Below are 27,974 nucleotides of genomic sequence, written 5' to 3'. Positions count from 1 at the left end.
TCATAACTTGCACATGGGGCAGATATTTCTGCTGAAAATTCTGCAGTTGATTTTTCCAAAATAAAATAATGTAATTTTGCTGTGACCACGAATTTCACCCTTCAAGATTAAAATGTAGCATCAAAACCTGTAGAAAGAATTGCTATGCCGAGAATTTGAAGACCCATACTGAAGGTCAATTTCTGTGCAGATAACTTCTAGAGTGTGCAGATTTCTTTATTTACTTTTCTGATTTTGCATCATTACATTGCATATTTTACATTCCAATATATATAATGGTGTTTGCTTGAGGTCTTGCAGGGAAAATGTATCATTATATAGTGGTCTCTTAAGGCTGCTTTACACGCAGCGACATTGCTAGCAATGTTGCTCATGAAAGCACCCGTCCCATCGTTTGTGCGTCACTGGCAAATCACCGCCCGTGGCGCACAATATCGCTAGTACCCGTCACACATACTTACCTTCCTAGCGACGTCGCTGTGGCCGGCGAACAACCTCTTTTCTAAGGGAGCGGTTTGTGCGGCGTCACAGCGACATCACACGGCAGCTGTCCAATAGAAGCGGAGGGGTGGAGAGCAGCCGCATGAAAGCCACACCCACCTCGGAGGACACAGGTACGGTGTTGTTCATCGTTCCTGGGGTGGGACACATAGTGATGTGTGCTGCCTCAGGAACAACCAATAACCTGCGTCCTGAGCCATCAATGACATTTGGGAAATGAACGACGTGTCAACGATCAATGATTAGGTGAGTAATTTTGTTAGCGGTCGCTCGTAGGTGTCACACGCAACGATGTCACTAACGAGGCCGGATGTGCATCACGAATTCCGTGACCCCGGCATCTCGTTAGCGATATCGTTGCATGTAAAGCCCCCTTTACAGTTTGGTTGTGTTCTAGACCCTCAATTATGTACACATGCTCTAATAGGGTGTTATCTTCCAGATAAGTAGCTACAGAAGTCTTTATACAATTTGTGCACATTGTTCTGGTTGTGCCTTGAGTCCGTTTTCTTAAAAAAAAACCTCTTCTGTACTGTAAAACTTCTAAATTGTCCACATTTTTTGATGGGGCTTGTTTATACCCATTTCTATGTGGTCTCATATACAATACAGATCTTGTGCCCTTGTCAATCAGTGTACTGATATCCATATGAAAATGGTATTACTCTTGTTCCTGCCAAGTAGGTATGTAGGTGAATATATGGTCCAATAAATGATTGACTATTGTTTTTGTTGCAGGTCAGTTACTTCGTCTGAAAGTGTTTCGAGATGACCATGGCTCGTGGATGACTATGTTCTTCAGCACAATACTTTTTCTCTTCATCTTTTCCCATATCTACAATATTTTTCTTCTTATAGCTGGAAACATGAGGTAAGTAGAAACATTTTGATCTGTTGAAGACTCCACTAAATTCTGTTCTATGGAATTTGACATATTATAAGTTTCCAGCAAATCACTGGCTGATAAAAAGAACAGCAGTAGCAGAGAAATATCTTAAAATGGCACACTTCCATATAACCAACCAATGCAGATATCTGCTTTGTGCAAGATAAATGTAATTTCATTTATTTCTATTCTACATGGCCATCTCATTTTTCACCTCCTCCCCCAATAACAAACCTTCCTTCAGCTTTTACTGTTCTACCAAATTTGTTAAACTGACAACAGATATAACATGGTAACAAGTATTTGTTGGCTTCACCAACTTTGAAGAAATTCTCACTTGTCAATTTATGGAAGCATCACAATGCAATAAATAGAACATTGCCTGCTTTTATTGGTTTTATTATAGAAATTCTGGTTATTCACAAACTATTACTGCCAGGGGTGTACATGGAATTCATGAGGCAGCATAGAAAAAGTCCTAATTTCCCTCCTCTCCCCAAGAAAAGTTGGTGGGAGTCACAGAGGAGCATATCTTATAACTGTGCAGCCCTTACAATGTATTTTCCTCATATTGAAGCCCTTTTATCTTATCAGTGAAATATGCTCCTTTTGTATATCTACTTCCAAGGTTGTGAAGAGATTAAAGGGAGTCTGTCACCAGGTTTTTGTTAGCTCATCTTAGAACGGCATAATATAGGAATAGAGATCCTCAATCCAAAAATGTATAACTTAGTTTACTGGGTGTAGTAGTTGTGACACAACCACCCACACCAGGCTCTTTATGTACATAGTATATTGACAGTGAGCTGCTTACCACAGGAGGTGTGTTTGGACAGAAACACGTGTGCCCTTTAGAGGTACTTTGCACGCTGCAACATCGCTAGCCGATTGTAGCGATGTCGAGCGCTATAGTCCCCACCCCCATAGCAGATGCGATATATCTTGTGATAGCTGCCGTAGCGAACATTATCGCTACGGCAGCTTCACACACGTACCTGCCCTGCAACGTCGCTCTGGCCGGCAACCCGCCTCCTTCCTAAGGGGGCGGGTCGTGCGGCATCACAGCGATTTCACACGGCAGGCGGCCAATAATAGCGGAGGGGCGGAGATGAGCGGGACGTGAACATCCCGCCCACCTCCTTCCTTCCTCAATGCAGGCGGGACACAGGTAAAGAGATGTTCCTCGCTCCTGCGGCTTCATACATAGCAATGTGTGCTGCCGCAGGAACGAGGACCAACATCGTACCTGTCGCTGCACGAAATTATGAAAATGACTGACACTACACAGATCACCGATTTTCGACGCTTTTGCGATCGTTTATCGGTGCATCTAGGCTTTACACGTTGCGACGTCGTTACCGGCGCCGGATGTGCGTCACTTTCGATTTGACCCCAACGAGATCGCAGTAGCGATGTCGCAACGTGCAAAGTATCCCTTAGTTCAGCCGTGATAATCAACTAGTGATAGAGCTTTCATTATAAATAAAAAACAGCACACAATATGATAAGAAACACATCGCTGAATTCTGTGTTTTAACCCCTACTTCATGTTGTCCTTATATTACATAGCAAGAACTTGCTGACAGATTCCCCTTAAAGGGAACATGTCACCAGTTTTTTGGCTTATAAACTATGATAATCACCTTTAAAATAATGTGAGTGTTTAGAGACCTACACAAGCACACCTCACTGGTGATGTGAAGGTGGTGACCAATGAATTACATGACTTTGAAGCTCAAAGTCTCAAGCCTGGCAAGCATCGGCTTCACTTATACATCACAAGTAAGATGTACCTGCACAGATCACTGATTACAAAGTGCAGGTGCAAGACTTCCAGCACTGTGTGGATGACGTAGAGAAGTTATTAACTTCCATAAAGCGGCAGCATTTGAAGGGACCAGGGTGGATTCGCCCATCAGACAATTCACATGCAGTGCAGAACATATATACACTTATACAAAGGTATGCAGGTGCACTTGTGAGGGTATAAAGGAGTTGTAGGAACCACATTCATATTATTTTAAAGGTAATTACATAATGGGTGTAGTTTATAAGCCAAAAAACTGGTGACAGATTCAGTTTAATATTTCTATATTTGACACCGATCATTTAAAACCACTAGATGGCAACAAATGACCTTGGTTTAGTGATTCTGAAAACCACAGTGAGTTACTTTTTATAGTGATTACTTTTCCCCTTCATCAATATAGTAGACAGAGTATTACAATTGTGTGCTAACAATAGAACAGTAAAATATTATCTACAGTATTGTATGCTGGAGCTGCAGCACAGAAACAAAGTATCTACATTATTAGGAAATCTGTGTTTAGAACAAAATACTGACGGTATAAATGACTAATATTGATACAATATTTTCCGGTACATTATTTGTGAGAAGAATAATTTGAAAAAGAAAAAGTGATCTTTTATTTTACACAAATATCCCTAATATACATAGAAAACTGCAATTAATTTCTACTTCTAAAGCTAATTTTCCTTTACCTTGTTTTACTATATTGAGTATAAACAAAACCTAAAATGAAAAATATTTTTTTTGCAATTTTTATTAATTTGTATTTAAAGACGTGTCAAATTCCTCTTGATTTTAGCTTTTTTTCTGCTAACAGTAATGCAGCATTAATGGATCCTATATAGTATTATAAAAATGTTAATTGGGATAAGTTATCTGTTATACCTTCAGTTTAATTCAGTTGAAAAAACCCATAGAAATACACTGTAGAAATGCATGTGTGAACATAATCAGTAGACGTAACCTGAGAATAAGCCCTAGCATGATTTTACAGGATTTTTGGAGTATGCTTGAAATATAAGCCCTACTCCAAAAATAAGCCCTAGTTACAGTCATTGCTGGTGTTAGGGGAGTCAAACTGCACAATATCTCAGGGCCCCATTTTCTGAGGGACCCCAGCAGTTGTATTCCGAGGCCAAGATTGTTTAACAACCTTTGATGACTTCACAGTCATGTGACCAAAGGTCTCTTAATTGCAGGAGTCTAAAAGAACCGAACAGGAGACAGGCTGGTATGCAGGACTGGCATTAGGTGAAAGGGAAGGCAAACTGGGAAATTTCATAGCGGCCCCATTTATATCCTGATAACACTGCATCAGGACCTCTGTGACATCACATCATGTGAACAAAGGTCATTGCAGGAATCTAGAGCTGAAGAGTGTGTTGATGGAAGGATGGATGGATGGATGGATGGATAGACAGACACACATGTGTTACACACGGAGTTTGGAGAGTTGTGTTGATGCTTCAGAATGCAATATGACTGTATTTGAATAAATGTTCATTTTTTTGTTCAAAAATACATATGATTTGTTGTTCATGGAAAAAAGTAAGACCTCCCTTGAAAATAAGCCCTAGCCTATCTTTCGAAGCAAAAAATACTATAAAGGCCGCTTTACATGCTGTGATATCGGTACCGATATTGCTAGCGTGGGTACCTGCCCCCATCTGTTGTGCGACACGGGCAAATCGCTGCCCGTGCCGCACAACATCGCCCAGACCCGTCACACTACTTACCTGTCCGGCGACGTCGCTGTGACCGGCGAACCGCCTCCTTTCTAAGGGGGCGGTTCGTTCAGCGTCACAGCGACGTCACAGCTGAGTCACTGAACCGCCGCCCAATAGAAGCGGAGGGGCGGAGATGAGCGGGACGTAACATCCCGCCCACCTCCTTCCTTCTGCATAGCGGCCGGGAGGCAGGTAAGGAGAGCTTCCTCGTTCCTGCGGTGTCAAACGGAGCGATGTGTGCTGCCGCAGGATCGAGGAATAACTTCGTTACTGCTGCAGTAACGATTTTTGAGAATGGACCCCCATGTCACCGATGAGCGATTTTGCACGTTTTTGCGACTATGCAAAATCACTCATAGGTGTCACACGCAACGGCATCGCTAATGCGGCCGGATGTGTGTCACCAATTCCGTGACCCCAACGAGTTCGCATTAGCGATGTCGTAGCGTGTAAAGCCCCCTTAAGACCAAGTCTTATTTTTGGGGAATCACGGTAGCTTGTTTTTGAATGCAGCCTTTATCTTCTGTGCATATGATGGACAAGTGAAACTACTATTCATCACATTCTCAGAACCAGATGAAAAAAGGGATACTAAGGGAATCCGCCATCTTACATCCCATGAATGCAGTGACCGCCACTGCCCATTGTTCACATATCTCATATGTGGTTAGCAGAGGGCCTTAGGCTATGTGCACACGCTGCGTTTTTTTAACGCTGCGTTTTTGGCCGCTAAAAACGCACTCGCAGCAAAAAAAGCAGCAAAAAACGCATGCGTTTTTACCGCGTTTTGGTGCGTTTTGGCTGCGTTTTGCTGCGTTTTTGATCTCTGCGTTTTTTCAATGCATTGCATGGGGGGGGGGAAGGCAGAAAAACGCAGGAAAGAATTGACATGTCCATTTTTTTTTAAGCTCAAAAACGCAGCTTAAAAAAAAAGTTGTGTGCGGACAGCAAAAATGAAAACTCAGAGTTTGCTAGGGAAGCAAAGTCATGCAGTTTTGAGGCCAAAAACGCACCCCAAAAACGTGCAAAAACGCCGCGAAAAACGCACTGTGTGCACATAGCCTTAAAGTGCATAGCTAGAGCCAGTGAAATGTAAACTGTTATGTAAAATAATATATAATAGTTATATCATTATAGGAAGAGATCTCACAGTCATTAGGACCAGGGTCCAGCCAGTCTCTGATTTGTGTTTTTTTTGCAGCATGAACCTACTGTCAGGTTTCTATTAACAGTATTTAGGTTTTGTGCTTTAGTCTATTTAGTTTCTGCAATGAGAAGTACATTAGCTTTCTGAAAACTAGCATTGCCATCCAAGACTGGCCGGTGAATTTCAGCCTGGGGGCCAAGTCCGCAGCAGTGGCCTATGAGCACCTGGACCATCTTTATTGTGTTTACCTCCAGCTTCTTCATAAAGGGAGTAGAGGTTACAAGGTTTTAAAAAGCTAAAGTCGGAGTAGTTATGGGAGGGTGTTATCAAATGCTGACTAGATTCTCATCTACTTCCTTCAGTGTGTTACCTCGAGAGGCGGCTGAGACTCTAGTTGGCAATGGCTCGTGATTGCAACTATGCAAATTGCACACTCGTGGTCACTACGCTGCCAATACAGCAGATTTTTGACTGTGTGTGCACATAGCACACTGTAATAATTCAGCAATCTGCAGCAATCTGCGGTGATAGAGTGACTACAGAAATTTGTCAAGAGCTGAGAAAACACCTTTAACCTATAGAGGCACTAACAGATCCAAGTGTACGGCACAGATACAATAGCATAGCTTAGTTTATTACCACTACTTGCTATACTACTTATAGATATTGTAACTGGAGTAACAATACTGCAAAAGGTACTTAGAAAGTGTTGGGGAAAAAAAGTGTGTGGTTGGTAAATCTCATGTTCTCGTCATAGAATTCAATTTTATGTAGTCACCACCATTGTAAAATATACAAAACAGTCTTATTAACTCCCCCTTCCCCCTAAAATAGTGTATATGTTCATGTAGTGTAGTGTCAGTGTGTTTACATACTCACCTACTCTGATCTTCTCCAGGATTCAGTACCGCTCCACTCCTCTTCCGAGTCACGTGACATCCATACAGACTCTCCAAAGCACCCTGTGCTCTCTGACAAATGCATCCTGTATTGGTGTATGTGATGGACAAGACTCTGAGTCTGTGTGTCTGCAGGTCTTTTACAATGTAAGTCTATGGAGTGCCAGAATGAGGCTCTATAAACTTGCACTGTAAAAGCCACTTTCTGCTCACACAAAAAGTTAGACGAGAGTCGGAAGAGTGGTAATACCACTCAGAAGAGGAGTAGTATAGCACTGGATCCAGGAGTAGATGGTGATACATGAGTATATTAACAAAAAAAAAAAAGTTAATGGAAGACTTTTTAAAAGCAGAAAGTATGTGACATACAGTTATATCCTTGTTGCATTTAGAAATATGGATACAGGATAATATATGACTGTTATACAGCAGTAAAATAAGTATTGAAAACTTCACCAAATATCTAAGTAAACATATTTCTAATTGGTGCGAATTTCTCACCAGATGTTGATAACAACCCAACCAATCCACACAGGCAAATATATCAAACCATAGATGTCCATAATTTTAGTGATATGTAATAATGAGAAAAGGCACAAGGACAAATTATTGATGAACACACTTACTGAAATGTATTTAATATTTCATACAAAAGCCTTTGTTGGTGATGACAGTTTCAAGACTCCTGCAGGGAGAAACTACTGACATGCATTGTTTAGGTGTGAAATTGTTCCATTTTTCCACACAAACCCTCTTCAATTTCCCTGGTCTTCTGCTATGAACTCTGAGCTTTAGTTCCTTCCATACATTTTCTATTGGATTTAGGTCAGGTGATTGGCTGGGCCATTCTAGCAGCTTTATTTTGTTTTTTTTCTGAAACTAATTGAGAGTTTCCTTGGCTGTGTGTTTGGGATCATTGTCTTGCTGAAATGTTCACCCTCAATTCATCTTTATCATCCTGGTAGATGGTAGATTTTAATCAAGAATGTATTGTTACATTTATCCATTCATCCTTCCTTCAATAATATAAAGTTTGCCAGTGCCTTATGCTGAAAAACAGCCCCACACTATGAGGTTCTCCCTTCCAAATTTCGCTGTTAGTATAGTTTTTTGGGATGATATGCAGTGCCTTTTGGCCTTCAAACATTGTGTGTATTATGGCATCCAAAGTGTTCAATTTTGGTCTCATCTGACCATACTATATTCTCCCACTATTTCGCAGGCTTGTCTAAATATGTTTGATTAAACATTAAATGTGCTTGAAAATGCTTTTTGTACAGCAGTGGAGTCTTGCATAGTGAGTGTGCATACAGGCCATTGAAGTAGAGTGCATTACTTATTGTTTTTTGTTAAACAATTGTGCCTGCTTACTCCAGGTTTTTCTGTAGCAGTCCACAGATGGTCCTTGGCTCTTGGAAACCTCTTCTGAAAATTCATTTCACTCTTCTGTCTGATATCTTAAAGGGAGCACCTGGTCTTAGGCGGTTTCTGGTGAAATTATGTTCTTTCCACTTTTGGATTATGGCCCCAACAGTGGTTACTAGAACCTTCTGTAATTTAGAACTTCTTCTGTAATCAATGCCATTCAATATGCTTTGCAACAATAAGGTTGCAAAGATCTTGAGACAGTTCACTGGTTTCATCCATCATGAGATGTTTCTTGTGTGGCATTTAGGTAATCAGATGCATTTTTATAGGCCGTCAGTTGAATCAGCTCATGTTATTTTTCGCTAAGTGGTAGGATTGCATTCTAATTACTGATTTAAGCTTGTGTCATGACTTTCCATGGCTTTGCACCTCTCTCTTTCATGTGTTCCATACTTTTTCCTGTGTTATTCATCATTATTATACATAACTTAACTTATGGACATCTACGGTTTGATCCTTATCCTAGGCTGTTTATTTTTATGTCTCCAATCTTTGGCCTCTTCCTATAATAATGCCCCCCACTTGTCACCTTTCTCCAAAAATGTCCTCCATCCTGAGCCCTTCCTATTTTGTCCCCCACCCTAGCCATTTTTTTCAATAATGTCCTCCATCCTGACCCCTTCCTTTTATTACTACCCCCATCATGTTCACTTCCTAGAATAATGTCCTCCATCCTGGGCTCCTTCCAGTGATAATGTTTCCTGCTACAGGTAGTGCATGACATCACTGTCATGTGCTGCATGTGACTGACAAGCTGAAGGCCTCTGAATGTCCAGTGGCATGTTTGCAGTGCATTGAGCTGGTGGGTTCTGCAACACAATAAATTTCGTCTGAATGTCTGTCCGAAGACGCACATCCAGTTGAAATATTCGTCGGTAGCCCTCCATCCCCTGTGGGTCTATTTGGCATGTACCCTGCTAGCTCGGGGGACATGTGCTCCTCACCCCTTCAGTCCGATTAACTTTAATAGTAGCTCATATTTTTCTGTAACCTCGTTTTCTGTCACTTCGTCATGTGAAAATGTGGCTATCTAAAGTTGAATAGTGAGAAACCTTATCTTATGTACTTACCAAGGTCCCAGCATTGTTTCAACATTTCCTGGGGCATTCAGTAAGATGTTCTGTTGTCTTTAATAGGCACTGAAAGATGAATGAAGGAGTGATGGAATGCTCCACATCAATGGTTTCAGAGTAGCGATGGGCTACTTATTGGACTGCATGCTATAGTTTTCAATAAATAATCAGTAAAGGACTAGTAAACCTGATTCCATGCAATGCTCCATATTTATGAGCTCTGTATAATGCCACATTCACTGATTGGCAGCTTTAGCCCAAACTTGCGGCAGAAATCTGAGATCTCAAGTTCAGCCCTGGATTTTTGTCCGGGATTCAACTTTAAATGAATGGTAATTTTTTTACAAGATTAAATCTGCTGTGCAAAAGTACCTTAAGTGACATCTAAGCAAATAGATACAAGTGGCTACTTTCTATGCTGCACAGTATGTAGTGCATAGTTAAAATGTGTATAGAAAGCAATTTGTCTCTGATTTCTCCCACCTCCTGCTCGGCAGCATTTCCTGCTGACTAGATGATTGCTCGATCTGTCAACAAGCTGAGCTAAAACCTGTAATGATAGTTTTGCCATCTTAATTATCAAAATGTTTTATGAAACAAGACGTGCGTGCAAGTGGTTTAGGTTTTGTGGCGAGGTGTATGGGTTTGATGTAAAATATGCATTGCAAGATTTGATCCCCAAACAAGCAAGTAAAAAATGAGTTAATAAGTTCATACTATTATGTGAGCATTGTAAATGATTTTTATCTTTTTCTGGTGTGACAAACTAACAAAAAGAAAAACACTAGACTGCATTAATATTACCAAGGACCAGTCAGTCTTGTAAAGTATCGTAATTGTGGAATACCTTATGTTAGAACTGTGCACTCAGCTATAAACGGGATTATATAGGACTTCTTTTTTACCCTATGGGGCTAAGAACAAACTGGCAGATAGTTGCTTATCCTGGGCCCATTCCGTTTGTCTCTACCCCTACTTCATTGTCACTGAACTATTTCTTTGCCAATATGGATGTATGCTTCGGGTTGTTGTCCTGCTGGAACGTTATGTCATCCTTTTCATACCCATAGTGCTTGGTTGTATGAAATAACTCCATCTTGTAGGATATTCGCATATAGCTCAGCAATGAGACCATCATTGATCCTGGTCAAGTATCCAATGCCTTTGGCCGTAAAACAACCCCATATTATCAGGCTTCCTCCATCGAACTTGTTCCTTCAATTTCTCGTTCCTTTAGCACCTTTTCCCCTTGTTTCTTTGCACTCATCAAAGCCTAGTCTATTGACTTTTGTCTCCAAATCACCCATTTCCAATCCTCTACTGTCCATTTTTCATACTTTTTGTAAAATTGAGCAGACGCTTCTATGACCATAATGAAGTTGAGGCTTCTTCACCATTTTTCAGGCCACCATTCCAGAGTTGTTAACATTTGTCACATGGTGCTTACATGGACATCTGTGATTTCACAATTACAAAGCATATGAGTCACCTCCACTGCTGTGTTTTTCGCACCAGAACTGATAGACCTTGTGATGAGCCAACTTGCTGACTCCAATATTTTGCCTGGATGTCCACCTCTTGGCATTTGAATTAATGGACAGACTTAATTTCTTATTCTTCCAACACTCATGCACTCACATGATGCAGTTTGGCAATTTTCTTGGCCAAGAGACCGCTATCGAGCTGGATGATTTTGTTTCTCTTTTCTTGGGAAATATTCATGACTGCTCCTTGATTTGAAACTGTGACCTTTCGGTTGGGAATTAACCTAATAACACACGGTGCTATTAGGGAATATGAATACAGGTTGTAATTGTAGTATACAGGAAGAAAAAAATCAAACACCATTATGCAAAACAGTAACATGACAAGAATCTGCATAACTAATCATATACTAGGTAGTTCCAGGTAAACTTTTTGTATGAGATATGGAACATCATTGTCTATAAAATTATGGTAGTCTCATATTCGAAGCTCTAGTGGATGGCGAGATATGGAGCCTGAAAGTCAAAAGTTAAAAACATTGTTACCCTTTTGCTTCCTTGTCACTGTATTTACAGGAAGAATGATGGAGGAATGAGCCTTGGTATTCATCTGGGAATAGACATATCAAGGGAACTAAATACACTAAATTTCCCATCTTGAAATTTAAATCAGTCTCTATTGGAGAGAAGATTTAGGAAGTGTAACAATTATTACCCTATATTACCCTAAAGTATAACTAAGTCTTCAGAGTCTACTCTAGTTGAACCTTCTCAGCCCTGTCATTTGAAAGTATTAAAAATTGTACTTCCCACCTCTTTACTTTACTTATCAAATTACTATAAGTTTTTTTTTATGTTCCTCCGCTTTTGTTTTCCTGCCTAATAATGAAGTAGGGAATGATATCTACAGCCTAACCCACCCAGTCTGTCAGCAATTTACAACCCAAGAACACATTGATTTCTCAGTAGTGAGGTGCAGGCACTGACTTGATTGTTTTATTGTCTATGTAAAATTATACCTTTAATCAAGAAGACTCCACATATTCTAGGTTATAGAATTATCTTTTCGCTTGAGAGTCCTAATTTCTGAAAGAGGACAGTGTAAGAAATCTGGTTTGTATGAATGATGCTGCAATTTCTAACCTCGTGTCCTTTCTGAACAAGGTGCATCAGCTAATGTGATATCAATTAATAGAATGTACTTTAGATTGCCAATACTAAATCTGTACCAGTGGTACTAATGTGCAAACAGAAGGATTAATGCTGCCCATTGCTAAAAGGAATAACAGAAACTGTTCTGTGAACTCCTTAACTCTCCGGGTCTCTCTGGTGCGAACAGTAAATTTTTTGACTCTTGATCTTATAAGCCACTTGCTGAAAGCCTGCTCGTGTCTGCAAATTGTGTGCCGTAGAAATGTCCTTTACTCATTCGCCTTACCCATTTACTATTCTTAATATGTTCCAAGCATTTGATTCACTTTTGCAATTTCCAACGTATGGTATATTATTACATATTGCAGTAAATTGTCCCTGCTTGTTATTCCATCTACAGGAAAACCATGCTTTCTCATAGATTTCTTTAAAGACTCTCCCCAGGCATTTATGTCTGACACCTTGTCCTTTTACAACTCATCAAATAAATCTGCTTCATCTACCCTGTCATCTGTCTTGATGATTCCGATATTTTGTGCCACATCTTTAATTTCACATTACTTGAAAACCTTTTTCTTGATGTAATGGGATTGGAGACATATATTAAATTGAACTAAGAAGTTCTAGTATTATAAATTCTGTACACGTCGCTAACGAAACCATCTACGACTAGGTTCACATTGCATCTGGGCCACACGTTAGTTGCTTTGTTGTGGCTTTCGTCTAAAGCCTTGAAAATTGGGATGAGGGTGGTTCTTCTGACAAGGATATTCACTTTAGTGAAAACAGAGTCACCTTGCACTTTGTGCTTTGTCTGACCTCTGTTTCAGGAGAATCCACTAGAAATGAGTCGATTAGGGAAAATTTGAATTCTCCTGTCCTCACAGATTTTCCCAGTAAATATGATGTGCGTAGAAATCATTCTATGCAAGTGTAATGCCCAATAATGTGCTATATGTATTACAATACACTTAAAAAGGTTGGCCACTACTTTATATATTTTGCCTATCTACTCTGATAAACGAAGTGTATTGTGAAATACTTTCTTTAATCAATTTTGGCACTGAACTGCGCTAACCCTTTAGCTCAGTGCCAATCTGGTGACCTCCGGCTGCTGAAGCCACTGGTATCTGGTGATGGCACGTCATCTTTCAGGCTCTAGAAGTGACATCACCCTATCGTGCGGCTAATCACCCTGATTGACTGTGCTATGGGCAGTATTTCACCGCCCACAGCAGAGCCTAAGACTGGAGCGAGCATTACAGGAGTCTGCCAACCCCGGAGCCTGCTTCAGGTGGATGTGCATCTGAGGATGTCCATCCAGCTGAAGTACATTGCAGCACAGAGACCTGTTGGGTTCCTGTCCTGCAAATTGTGGTGGCGCAAGATCATAGGAGGTAGGAGCTGGCGCTGGGGAGAACATGTGTGCCTACTGTTTAAGTAAATTAAATTTCACTGCTCCTCCGCACCCAGAATCCCGCCCACCTCTCTGCACTAAAGATGTTATTGAGAGGTGAGCAGAATTATGGGCGTGCGTAAGAGTGAATATTCACTTCCTTAAACTGTGGGCACATGTAATTGCCCAGCAACTGCAGTAAGCAGGTGATCACGTGCCCGCTGTTTAAGGAAATAAATATTGACTGCTTGTTATGCCCATAATCTCTGGCATGGGGAGCGGCGAATATGCCGACAGCTGACATTGGTGTTAGTGGGCACTCATGGCAATGCTTGCAGTGTAACAAGATGCAGGAGTTTCAAGCTTTTTGTTCAGAAATGATATAGCGCTGGCGTCCCTGCACTACTGCTGCTCTTCTCGCAGGGACGCATGCTTACTCACCGCTGTGGCTGGCCTTTACCACACTACCCATCATCCCCGGGGTTCTGCACATGGGTACTTCTGGCTTCCCCCTCCCAGGGCCTGTTGTCATTGCACAGATCCTCCAGGAGTGCTACTAGGGCGTGCGTGCTTTCTTAAAAGGTTATCAGAGACGCCAGAGGAAGGGGAAAGCAGTAAATATGCAATAGTGATAATTGTCACACCCGGAAGTAGCGCTGCAGCCGCAGGGACACAATAAGTATGTATTGCTTTCACCCTTTTTTATTTTCTTACTTTTACAGCACTTTACACCATTTTACAACACATCAATTTTGCCTCCCATTGAATTTAGTGGGTTCAACTAGGATCAGCTAGGATTGGCTAGGATTATCGATCCGATTGCGATGTCAGGCAGGATCAGCAATCCTTAACTAATTTGATCCTTGGCAGGTGAGAAATTCATGTCTATACTATATTCAAAAATATATTTGCTTAGAAAATTGGTAACCTGTTCAATACTTATTTCACCCGCTGTATATGCAATTGACCATATAGACGAAAAGTAATTTGCATATATATATATATGTGTATAGTTATATGTAGATTTTTTTCTTGTATTGAGTAAAAATAATTAGTCCTGCAAATATTATACCTATTCTTGTTATCCTGTGCATTCATTATACTTCAAAAATCTGAACTAAAAGTAAAATTGGTGCATGTCTGAAAATATGGCTGAAATAGGCAAGTGAATGGTGTAGTTTTAAATATATAAAATCAAGAAATGGCAAATCATATTTTTAGAAGGAGACATTTATAAAATTATTTATTATTCCATTAGGAATAAAAACTGATCCCAAGGAAACTACTGCCGGTCAGATTTGTTTATATTAATGTAATGGAACCTCATGTTTTCTGTAGCTCATGCATAGTAAATTTTCTTGAAATTTATCTAAGGAGGGTATTTGGAGTTTTAACAGATGTGGCTTCCTCAAATATGAATGACAATATTGCTATTGAACATATTAAGTTTATTTTTTACTTTTTAGTCTTTGGGCCTGAATCAGAAAAATGCCTTGTACATTCAAAACATTTGAAAAATATAATCTTAAATGGATTGTTTTTTGTTCAGCTGCCCACCATTTTTAATGTGCATAAAATATACCTTATAATGCTATTACTTTTATAATATTGACATTTTAAGTGGTTTGGGAGAGTTGGTCACATTTACAATGTTTGCTGTCTTTTCTCAGGAAATGATGGCTTTCTGTCCCTTACATTTCTTCATACAGAATGTAATGTTATTATTGACTTCTGTTCAATGGCTGGCCAACTCTCACTTTTAGTTACTGTAAGGAAGAGACTGTGAGCACTAGAACAGAAGCTACAGTAATGTCCAAGAACTTGAAGAAGCGATTGCTTACATTAGTGAATGTACAGAAAACAGATTATGTGTATGATTAAAAATGAAAATAAAAAAATATTAAATATCCTGTTAGTAAGCTGTAGAATTTTTTTGTGGTTATTGGTGTCACGCTGGTGAGTGTTGACCCACTGTGCCACGGGACCGGACTTAGATTGGAGGAACGTGACTAAGAGGCTATCTGGTTCTTCACTAGAGCCACTGGTGGTGTGGCTAGGCTTGCGCTGCAGGTAGCTGTTAAGTACCACTCCATGATAGAAGAAAAAAATGTGGAACAGAAGGGAAAAATAGGGTCTTACCTGGTAAGGTAACAAATAAATCATGGTAATCACACTCACCTATTATAGGGTTGTGCCAGTCACAACTCCTAAATGCACGTTAAAAAATGGCGACAGCCGCAGCCCCGAGTAGAAGAGTAATAACGTATAGGAGGGAGATCAGGTGTATGCCGCTCTATCACCAGAAGAAAGCGGTGTTAATTATTTAATCTCTTTATTCTTTGTTCACGTCAACGCATTGCAGAGATCACTGTCTCCTTCATCAGGACATCAGAGAACTGTTCTTTGATGTCCTGATGAAAGAGACATTGATCTCTGAAACGTGTTGACTTGAACAAAGAATAAAGAGATTAAATAATTAACACCGTTTTCCTCTGGTGATAGCGCAGCATAAACCCAATATTCCTCCTATTTGTTAAGTACCACTCCAGGGTAGCCCCGGTACTGAAGTAGCTGACTCAAATAGTCAGGGCGCAGGTATAGACTGACAAGCAAGACTGATTTGGAGTGACTGGTGTGACGGATCCAGAAAAGACAGATAGGCCGGTTTCACAAGACAAGTACTGGAATACTGGTGGGATGTAGGACAGGGTCTGGTGCACAGAAGGGTCTGGAATGGGTACAGGGATGAAGTCAGGGTACAGTGCTGAAACAGGTTCTGGATACAGGACAGGTGCAAGGTCACAAGTACTGTTTCACAGGTTCGGGTTCACATGTACAGGAACACGGGGATAGAGAACCAGACACAATAAGACCTATTGCCCAGGCACCTCACAAAAGGGTAAGGTGCCTCATATACACCAAAGCTCCCATAGGCTGAGAAAGACTTTTGGAGTATGCGCACTGTCCCTTTAAAAAGTAGGGAGAGCATGCACGTACTCCCTAAGAGCCATACCAGGATGCCTGTGCAGCATGCACAGGTCCTGAAGACAGGGAGCCATGGCAAGGACAGGAGCATCAGAATCAGAGTGATCTGTGGAGACACGGGGCTCAGTTGGTGCTCTCGTCCACTAAAACCCGCCGCCTTTAGAAAGACAGCGTGGCTCAGGGCTCATCCCAACTGAACGCCGGCCTCCTTAACCGTGGGCGTAACACTACTCAGACAACACAGGGTGAGGGAACCACAACAATTAGACTTTATTAGATCCCCAAACAATTAACAGCACATAACACATAACCAGCAAAACACAAATGTCACAGGCAACAGAGTCTCACCCTTAGGTAGTCCTGGTATGATGTTACAATCCTGACAGCCGGAGTTGAAATCCCTAGGCTGTGGATATGGTCTCCAACCGGAACTGGAGTCCCTAGATTGAAGCCATAAAATATCCTGATCCTCTAGTCAGCTCCTAAGAGCTTAGACTGGATCCATAAGCATCCATCAACCTTCATCAACCTGGTGGCTTAAAGAAGTCCTCTCTTATAGCCACAGCCCTCCCTCTGGGCACACTGCGTCCTCATCGATTGGTTGGACAAGATCGCCTCTCCCATTGGATGAATCTCAAACTGCATGGACATTGTTTATCCAAATGATTTCTACAGAAAGACTGAGGGTATACATTTAGTCTGGAATGCACAGACTAGACGATGACTACTAAGGTAATTACATTAGCAATACACAACTACATTACAATGATTACTGGAAGAGTCTGGAGAAACAATATGTCTGGCTTTCAGTGGCCAACACAATTACCTGAGTCAACAAGAGTCTTGTAAAAACAGTGAGGGACTTATCCCCCGTCTATAAACAATCTATCATCCTGTCTGGCTGAATTTTAAGAAACTTTAACCCATGAGAGTCCATGTCGTCACATTCCTCCCCCTTCTTAATATTAGCCAGACATGATAGGCTTCCGATCATCCTTCTCCTCTTGACAGCATTGTCCTTTTTAATGGTGAGGTCAGCAACAGAGGCTCGCATCTATACACCTCCCCCTGATTACCTCCCCCAAGTTGAGCAGCCATATTGCGGACAAGCACTAAGGTGGGGTCCAGGAGTTGGGCTTGCATACATTTCTTACTATCAATCTCCCCCAGTCAATAGCCACAGTGTGGTTAGGCTTACTCACGGTTCTTGGCTCAGAAGTGGATGCTGGAGACTGGGAATGTGAATTATCCGTGGAAAAGATGTTAGAAAGATCCACATCAGGGTCCTGCTTGGCTTGGAAGTGGGTGATGGCTGCTTCAAACTTACTGGATAGTCCTTGTCCTAGGTCATTCTCCAAAATGACTGGTGTGATCAGGTAATCCCCAAGCCCCACTTGCACTTCCCTCTGAGTGGTATCCAAAACAACAGGCTTGGTGTGGCCATCTATGAAACCCACTTCAACTTCCTCCTGGCTAGTCCCCGAAACAACAGGTGTGGGGAGGCTGTCCATAAACTCCATATGGACCTCTTCCTGGTCAGACCCCAAAGTAACTGGTGTGGGGACGGTGTCCATAAGCTCCAAATCAGCCTTGCTCTGCTCAGTCTCCACAATTACCGGTATGGGGAGGCTGTTCACAATCCCCACATCGATCACTTCCTGGTTGGTCCCCAAAATACCAGGTGTGGGGAGGCTATCCACAAGCTCCACCTCGACCTCTCCCTGGTCGGTCCTTAGGTCCAACTGCACACATGCCAGAGGGACGTCTGAGCGCTGGCCCTCAGCCAGGGAGATGGATAATTGGGAGTCTGGTAAAGGGTCTTCTGGGGAAACAATAACTGGGCTTACCAGGGTAATGGAGGAACCAGTGTCTCGTAGTTCCTGGCTCTTGACCGGCTGAGCTGGCAGATGGGCTCCAAGCATGCGGCCTCGGTTTTGGAGACAATCTTTATCTATATGTCCATGGCGCCCACATTTATAACAGTGCCATAGATTGGGCAAGTCACCGGCCCTGTTTGTAGTCCTTTGTTTTGGTGCAGCTTCTGCTGGGTAGCGGGACCATCCTTCTCGAGCAGCTGGTGCTAGCAGTACGGCAGCTGGAATCCCATAAACATATTCCAGAACCCAAGCCCTCTCTTCTCTTGAGGATCTAGGCCCCAATGCATCCAACAACGCTGTGGCTTGGGCCATTTTGGACAAAGTTGATTCCCGATTGTCACTAGATCCATGATGTGGCACATAGTTTAAATCCTCTGGGTCAATATCAGCGGGATCCTCATCGTCCTCTGCGTCATTCTGGGCATCCCAACGGACTAATTTCTGGATCAAGTCCGACCGAGTCTCAGTGTTCCAGTAGATAATCTTTCGCCTCTGGCACAGATCCTGTAGCATCCATTTACTGTTGCGGTCGTAACTCCTCTCTGCTCCTTGTCCCATGGCTGAGCTGGTGGGGTTGGACATGGCAGCGTCCGAAACCTAAATGCCTCCCCTATGGCCTGCTGGGTATGCTCATGTGCCTACCTGGATGTTGAGCCCTGGACGGTGTCCACGAACACCAGTCTGCTTCAGCTCCCCTGGGTAAACCAGGCTGAGTAGTATCCCACCGCTGCCACCAATTGTGGAGACACGGGGCTCAGTGGGTGCTCTCGTCCACTAAAACCCGCCGCCTTTAGAAAGACAGCGTGGCTCAGGGCTGATCCCAACTGAACGCCTGCCTCCTTAACCGTGGGCGTAACACTACTCAGACAACACAGGGTGAGGGAACCACAACAATTAGACTTTATTAGATCCCCAAACAATTAACGGCACATAACACATAACCAGCAAAACACAAATGTCACAGGCAACAGAGTCTCACCCTTCCCCTGGCTCACCAGGGATTTAGAATGTCCATGCCTCAGAGGTTCCAGGGCTATTTACTCCAATCCAGCAGCACCCCGCTTTTGGCGGGCACCCACCGAGAAAGGAATAATGCCAGATTTAGGAAGTTGTCTGAGATCTGCAAAGTCTGTAACAGGTGACTGAACTGTCCCAACCTGAGTGTCCTCCTTAGGTAGTCCTGGTATGATGTTACAATCCTGGCAGCCGGAGTCGAAATCCCTAGGCTGTGGATATGGTCTCTAACTGGAACCGGAGCCCCTAGATTGAAGCCATAAGATATCCTGATCCTCTAGTCAGCTCCTAAGAGCTTAGACTGGATCCATCAGCATCCATCAACCTTCATCAACCTGGTGGCTTAAAGAAGTCCTCTCTTATAGCCACAGCCCTCCCTCTGGGCACACTGCGTCCTCATCGATTGGTTGGACAAGATCGCCTCTCCCATTGGATGAATCTCAAGCTGCATGGACAATGTTCATCCAAATGATGTTTACAGAAAGACTGAAGGTATACATTTAGTTTGGAATGCACAGACTAGACAATGACTACTTAGGTAATTACATTAGCAATACACAACTACATTACAATGATTACTGGAAGAGTCTGGAGAAACAATACGTCTGGTTTTCAGTGGCCAACACAATTACATGAGTCAAGAAGAGTCTTGTAAAAACAATGAGGGACTTATCCCCCGTCTATAAACAATCTATCATCCTGTCTGGCTGAATTTTAAGAAACTTTAACCCATGAGAGTCCATGTCATCACAATCAAAGCAGTGAGAACGTTGGCATCTCTGCCAGGTGGAGTGCAGGGACGCCGATGACGATACAGTACCCCCCTCCTTAATCCTCCTTTTCATACTGGAAAGGACTTTCTTCAGAAGAAGAGGGGTATCAATATTCTCTCTGGGATCCCACAAACTCTTCCCAGGGCCAAAACCTTTCAAGTCTGCCAGGAATAGGGTCTTCCCCCCTGACCTTCTTCTCCAAGATATTTTTAACTTCAAAGACATCTTCCAAGCTGACTGGTAAAGGAGTGACACAAGGGTCCTTTAAGAAGTGGCTCAAAACCACTGGCTTGAAGAGAGACAAATGGAAAGATACTGGCACATGAAGTGAGGCAGGAGCTTCAGCTTGTAGGAAACTGGATTGATAAACTTGAGAACCTCAAGGGACTGGTAAAGCAGGGACCTAGCTTATCGGAAGGCACTTTAAGATGGCTGTACCTTGAGGAGAGACAATTTGATTGTTAGTATTACCAGAGTAGAAGCAAGTACACTTGGCACAATGTTGTTTCTGCCGTTGTTCTGCCAGCATGACCGGGTCCAACAGCATTGGTTCAGGAGTAACAGCCGGGGTGGGAAGCTGAGGAGTGAGCAATCTCTGGAAGGATGGAGCCAAACACATTGGCATCCTCTCTTGGGTCACCTCTCTGGAGCATTTCTGGAACCTAAGATTGATCCAGATAGCCAGGAAATTGGGATCATCTAGAGTAGCGGGAAAGTCTCGCCTATTAATTTTGTCCTTAAATCTTCTGGAAAATCCCTCCCAGAAGGCATTCATCAGCGCCTTATTGCTCCAGCCAAGTTTGGAAGACAGAGTATGGAACTGGACTGCATATTGATCAACAGTGTGACTACCCTGTTGTAGTCACAGGGTCCCATCTCTCTCATAAGGGATTTAGCCACACGAGAGGCTCTCCTTCTAAATGGGACATTAGAAATGACACCTTGGCCCTATCAGAGAGAACCAGATGGGGCAGCAGTTCATATTGCATGTGCACTGATTTATAAATCACGGCACAGCTTAGAGTCTCCATTAAATTTGTTGAACGGCAGATGATCGTAAACCAGTTCCCGGACTGGAGTATCAGAAGCAGAGCAGCTGGAGCGATGAGAGCTACAGCGTCCCGGCCGGGTGGAGTGCAAGGACATTGGTGGCATTACAGTTGGAATCAAACTTTAGGTTTAAATGAAATCATTGTGGTAGATAGTTGTAAATTTCTTATGTTTTTTCTATGGACCATGGTCATTCACCTTATTAAAGGTGCCCTCGACCATCATCTCAGACATTTGAAAGAATTATCGGTTTATGAGTCTCATTTATTTATTACATTTTCATTACATACCCTGATGATTTGATTTTAGATGTCATGCCTTATATTACTGACCAGTTAATAGCATTAAAAGGACTCTGTCAGCAGAGAATGATTGTTCAATCCAATGATAGGTGCTGGGTGCTTCATGGCGGAGCTAATCATGCAAATACACCCTCCCACCTGCTTGTTTTCCATCTAACTCCTCCATTCTCTGACTCTATGAAGTTAGAGTCGTCAATCAAAGAAGAGGGGAGAGTGGAGATAGATGGAAAACAAGCAGGTGGGAAGGGGTATTTAAATGATTGGCACCGCCATGATGCACAATCGCCTGTACTTGGTTTGAACAATCATTCTGTGCTGACAGATTCCCTTTAATCTAGGAATGGACACAGACAGAAGAGTGCCCCTTTGGCCTTAGCGCACTCTGGAAACTAAAAACTAATCATAATGCATGATTCCATCTAGTACATTAAATGGTCCCCTTACATCTGGACCCCTGTGCAGCTGCATAGGTTGCACCAATGCTTTGTCCGCCCCTGCGTTCATCTAAATTTGTGGTTCATGTTTTATTATTTTTATTGCGGTGTTACTCTTGTATTTACTTAATTCACTTAACCTTTCATTAGGACACTGTAAAGCTATTGCTGCATTTTCTGAGTGACACACACAGATCTTAAACAACCTATAATCTTATTGATGGTGCTGGAAAAATGAATTTCAAAACCACTTCATAATTTTGTTTGAAGCATAGTCATACAGGCAAAATGCATGTTTGATTTTGATTAATGCACTGATCATTGAAGAAATCCTGGATTTATTTCGTATTAATGTGACCAGATGGCTTTGGATTAACACACAGTCTGCACTGGCTTTGTGTCCATTTAATATTGAGGCGAAAGCAATATCTTCTTAAGAAATTCAGTTGTGAGTGAGACATAAAAGTAGTATTATATAAAAAGTATAGATCTATCTCATGGCTGGAAATTTTATCTGGAAAATGTATAATAGTTGCATAACTGTATTGACTTAATGCCTTACTGCCTTATATTGTGGCTGTTAGCAGAATCATGGAGATAAAATCTTTATGTAACTGATTTTCTTCTTAGTGCGGTTAGAATCCTGTTGAGAAGTGCCTTATGTTTTGTTGAACAAACCAATAGACATAGATAATGGAGAGATTTTGACTACTAAGTAACAATTAATTAATTTACCTTGTTACTTTTTCCACTAGAGAGTCATTTGCTTGAACTTTGCAAAAAGGTACTCCAAAGCCTTTGTTACTAGGGATGAGTGGACATGTGGTAGTTTTCATTTGCCCTGGTGTCGTTTCAATTGGGGTAACACATTTGAGGTTGATGTCAGTTGTGAATAGACACCTGGAATAAAGCCCAGGGGTTAGTAATTATTATTTTATTATTTATTATTATAGTGCTATTTATTCCATGGCGCTTTACATGTGAAAGGGGTATACATAATAGGGACAAGTACAATAATCATAAACAATACAAGGCACAGACAGGTACAGGAGGAGAGAGGTCCCTGCCCGCTAGGGTTTACAGTCTGCAAGGAATAGGTAAGGATACAGTAGTAAAAGGCATCTATCAGACGTTACTAACCCAGTAAATATACAGTTAAAAAAGACACACACAAGGAAAAAATAGTTTATTTGAGTAAAGACTCCCCACACTCCTTTTGTTCTCTAATTTATTAATTAAAAATAAATCCTTGATGTTACGATGTAATACAATGGTGTAATGATAATGATCTACTATGCCCATTGAATCCTATGGAGTTTTCAGAACAAGGTTCCATAGGTCACTCTCTGTCAGTTGCAGACCTAACATTTTTCACCTAGGGCAGTTGAGAAGAGTCATCATCTAATGAATGCGCCACTTGTAAGGCAGATGCGGGCTGCTGTTTTTAGGCTGGGAAGTGCCAAATATCCATGGGTCTGCCCAGCCTGTTAATATCAGTCCCCAGCTGTCTGCTTTACCTTGGCTGGTAATCAAAAATAGGGGTACCCCACAACTTTTTTTATTATTCACTTAAGGCTGCTTTACATGTGTCGATTTCTCGTGCAATCGCATTTGCAATTGCACCCGCCCCCATCGTTTGTGCGGCACGGGCAATTTCTTGCCCATGTCGCACAATGCTGTAACCCCCTCGTCACACGTACTTACCTTCGAAACGACCTCGCTGTGGGCGGCGAACATCCTCTTCCTGAAGGAGGAGGGTCGTTCGGCGTCACAGCGACGTCGCACAGCGGCCGGCCAATAGAAGCGGAGGGGCGGAGATGAGCGGGACATAAACATCCCGCCCACCTCCTTCCTTCCATATTGCCGGAGGACACAGGTAAGCTGCAGTTCATCGTTCCCGGGGTGTCACACGGAGCGATGTGTGCTGCCTCGGGAACAATGAACAACCGGACATTTGATTTTTTGAAAATGAGCGACGTGTCAACGACGAACGAGAAGGGGAGTTTTTCTGCTCGTTCACCGTCGCACGTAGCTGTCACACGCTACGATATCATTAACGATGCCGGATGTGCGTCACTTACGACGTGACCCCGCCGACATCTTGTTAGATATATTGTAGCGTGTAAAGCCAGCTTTATTTAGATAATTTAAAAAAAAAATGTCATGGGATCCCCTCTATTTTTGATAACCAGCCAAGGTTTTTTATTATTTATAGTTCACAGTAGCATATAGGCATCTTCCACATGCTGTAAAACTTGTTGATTGGCTGCACTATAGCCTTTCAACCAAACATATGAACAGCACCAGAACTCTGTGTTCAAGTTCAAGCCCCTGACACCAGGTATCTGGTACGAACCCCAAACTTTACTTTTGTGTTTGCTCATATCTATTTGTTACATTTTGGACTGTCTTATCTAACTTAGTCAGTGTATGGGGTTCACAGGGAAGACCCAAATTATATCCAAAAAGAAAAATGCTCCTAACACGTAAAATGCAATTGTTTTTTTATTTTCATTGAAACACATTTGCTTCTGAATAGAGAAGAGAGAGAAACATTGGAAAATAATTTATCGGACACAGACAGGAGTATGACCATTGTAGTCAAAAGGGGTATAACCACTGCTTGGTTATCATCTGGATCTGCATCAATAGTGGAGCATTATCTTCTAATTAGATTTTCTGTGAGATTTTTATATTTTATTTTATTTTGTCTCTGAGAGGGTGCTACTAGGCTTAAAATAATGCTGATGGGTGACCCAGTTTAAATCTTCTTAGCTGGGCTAATTAAGACTCTAGTTACACCCTTATAAATATCAGTATACCTAAACAACATACTATATTCAGAGACCACGGGGGAACACTATTCTCCTTAAGGAGACTTTGCAAGCCAGTCTGGCTGCCAGGTAAGGGGACTTATAGCTGCCACGCCCCTCTAGGAAATATTCAAATTGTCTCTCCAGTAAAGGAGACAAACTCTAGCACAGCGCCACCTATTGGAAGTAGCGATCCTAAAAGTCACAAGTGGATTTTCAACAATCCTTTGCAATATGACTCAGGATATAAAAGCCAGATCAGAATCCCAATTTGCAGACACGGTGTTTCGGGGTGCTTGCCCCTCGTCAGTGCAAAGTATGGGGGTGTCTGATCTGGCTCATGAGAAAGCTATGTGGGGACCACGGGGGAACACTATTCTCCTTAAGGAGACTTTGCAAGCCAGTCTGGCTGCCAGAGAAGGGGACTTATAGCTGCCACGCCCCTCTAGGAAATATTCAAATTGTCTCTCCAGTAAAGGAGACAAACTCTAGCACAGCGCCACCTATTGGAAGTAGCGATCCTAAAAGTCACAAGTGGATTTTCAACAATCCTTTGCAATATGACTCAGGATATATAAGCCAGATCAGAATCCCAATTTGCAGACACGGTGTTTCGGGGTGCTTGCCCCTCGTCAGTGCAAAGTATGGGGGTGTCTGATCTGGCTCATGAGAAAGCTATGTGGGGACCACGGGGGAACACTATTCTCCTTAAGGAGACTTTGCAAGCCAGTCTGGCTGCCAGATAAGGGGACTTATAGCTGCCACGCCCCTCTAGGAAATATTCAAATTGTCTCTCCAGTAAAGGAGACAAACTCTAGCACAGCGCCACCTATTGGAAGTAGCGATCCTAAAAGTCACAAGTGGATTTTCAACAATCCTTTGCAATATGACTCAGGATATATAAGCCAGATCAGAATCCCAATTTGCAGACACGGTGATTCGGGGTGCTTGCCCCTCGTCAGTGCAAAGTATGGGGGTGTCTGATCTGGCTCATGAGAAAGCTATGTGGGGACCACGGGGGAACACTATTCTCCTTAAGGAGACTTTGCAAGCCAGTCTGGCTGCCAGGTAAGGGGACTTATAGCTGCCACGCCCCTCTAGGAAATATTCAAATTGTCTCTCCAGTAAAGGAGACAAACTCTAGCACAGCGCCACCTATTGGAAGTAGCGATCCTAAAAGTCACAAGTGGATTTTCAACAATCCTTTGCAATATGACTCAGGATATATAAGCCAGATCAGAATCCCAATTTGCAGACACGGTGTTTCGGGGTGCTTGCCCCTCATCAGTGCAAAGTATGTTCAGAGAAGAACCCAGTGCCAGACAGCTTCGCTCCTGCCTTTTATAAGTTGTTTAGAGAATACATTACTCTCTAATTCATGAAGGATTCCAGCTCCAATTCTTTTGTGTCCCAATTTTTGGAGATGCACGTTAGTGCTTTGCAACTTATCCTTTGATCAAGTATAAAGTATCTCCATAATATTGTTTTCCTGTATACCTGCCTTACAGTATGTGTCATGGTCAACAGATCATTATCAGCTCTTATTCCCATATCTATACACAAAGGTCAGAAAAAAACGGGTCTCTAAGGCGGGCTTTGCACGTTGCGACATCGCAAGCCGATGCTGCGATGTCGCACGCGATAGTCCTCGCCCCCGTCGCAGGTACGATATCTTGTGATAGCTGGTGTAGCGAAAATTATCGCTACGCCAGCTTCACATGCACTCACCTGCCCTGCGACCGTCGCTCTGGCCGGTGACCTGCCTCCTTCCTAAGGGGGCGGGTCATGCGGCGTTATAGCGACATCACACGGCAGGCGGCCAATAGCGGCGGAGGGGTGGAGATGAGCAGGATGTACACATCCCACCCACCTCCTTCCTTCCGTAGCCGCCGCCGGCAGGTAAGGTGATGTTTCTCGCTCCTGCGGCTTTACACACAGCGATGTGCGCTGCCGCAGGAACGAGGAACAACATCATACCTGTCGCGGCATCGCAATTATGAAAAAGTCGGAGCCTGCAGCGATGATACGATAACTACGCTTTTGCGCTCGTTAATCGTATCATCTAGGCTTTACACACAACGATGTCGAAAGTGACGCCGGATGTGCGTCACTTTCGATTTGACCCCACCGACATTGCACATGCGATGTTGCAACGTGAAAAGCCGCCCTAAGTCTTGCGCTGCTGGTCAGAAGTAAACCAGAAAAACTCATAAAAAATAAAAGTTATTTATTAGAACACTAGAATACATATAAAAGCACTAGGAAATAAAACTATAAAAAGAAGCTAGCACACACCAAGTGCTCAAAAAAAGGACTGGGTCCTCAATGTCACAAGAAATAACCTCAGCACCAAATGAGACAAGCAAAAAGCATGAAAAGAGAAATTTTGTATTATTATTCCAATTCAGCACCACAGAAAAAAACCAACGTTTCGACCTATTCAAGGTCTTTGTCAAGGATATCTGTGTGGAGGGAGTCACACCTGGTGCTCCATACAGGTGGTGGTTTCCGTGCAGCACATGCTGCCATATCCCATATAATGCTATAGAATGTCTGAATACAGTGTCACATTATATACAGATGACCTTTTACTACAATGGGGAAAATTACTTTTAAATGATTAATTTTCATTTTATTGCAAGCAATAAGTATTTGATACAATAGAAAAACAGAGTTGGAGTGTGATTGTGTGGACAGGTGTCTTTTATACAGGTAATAGGTTCAAACAGGTGCAATTAATACAGATAATGGGTACAGAATAGGAACTTCTTAAAGGAGAAATAACAGGTCTATGAGAGCCAGAATTCTTGCTGCCTGGTAGGTGATCAAATACTTATTTCATGCAATCAAATGCAAATTAATTATTTACAATTCATGCAATGTGATTTTCTGGATTTTCTGTCACAGTGTAGCTACCATAAAAAGTACAGACCTCTCCATTCTTTGTAGGTGGGAAAAAGTGCAAAATCATCAGTGTATCAAAAACTTATTTTCCCCAGTGTATATTTTTCACAGACCCTTATGTCCTTCCTGTCATTCATAAAGAATTTTAAAAATGTATCTAATTTAGTAATTTAAAAGTTTAATATACAGTCATGGCCAAAAGTTTTGAGAATGCTACAAATATTAATTTTTACAAAGTCTACTGCTTAAGTTTTTCTAATGGCAATTTGCATATACTCCAGAATGTCATAAAGAGTGATCAGCTTAACAGCAATTACTT

The 27,974-nt window shown here is 42.2% G+C and overlaps 1 protein-coding gene across 2 annotated transcripts in view; it reads left to right on the top strand.

Annotated features, from left to right (window-relative positions):
• TMEM117 (transmembrane protein 117) overlaps positions 1-27,974 on the top strand; it is a 478,554-nt gene that overhangs the window by 76,003 nt on the left and 374,577 nt on the right. For both annotated transcript variants that reach the window (XM_075344967.1, XM_075344968.1), the window contains exon 3: positions 1,240-1,372. In XM_075344967.1, coding sequence (XP_075201082.1) covers positions 1,240-1,372 — 133 coding nt within the window. The remainder of the gene's footprint in view (positions 1-1,239; positions 1,373-27,974) is intronic.

The sequence above is a fragment of the Anomaloglossus baeobatrachus genome, chromosome 4 (genome assembly GCF_048569485.1).
Source record: "Anomaloglossus baeobatrachus isolate aAnoBae1 chromosome 4, aAnoBae1.hap1, whole genome shotgun sequence".
NCBI classification, from domain to species: domain Eukaryota; kingdom Metazoa; phylum Chordata; class Amphibia; order Anura; family Aromobatidae; genus Anomaloglossus; species Anomaloglossus baeobatrachus.
Note: the sequence above shows the minus strand (reverse complement) of the source record. Positions and strands in the feature narration are given on the sequence as shown.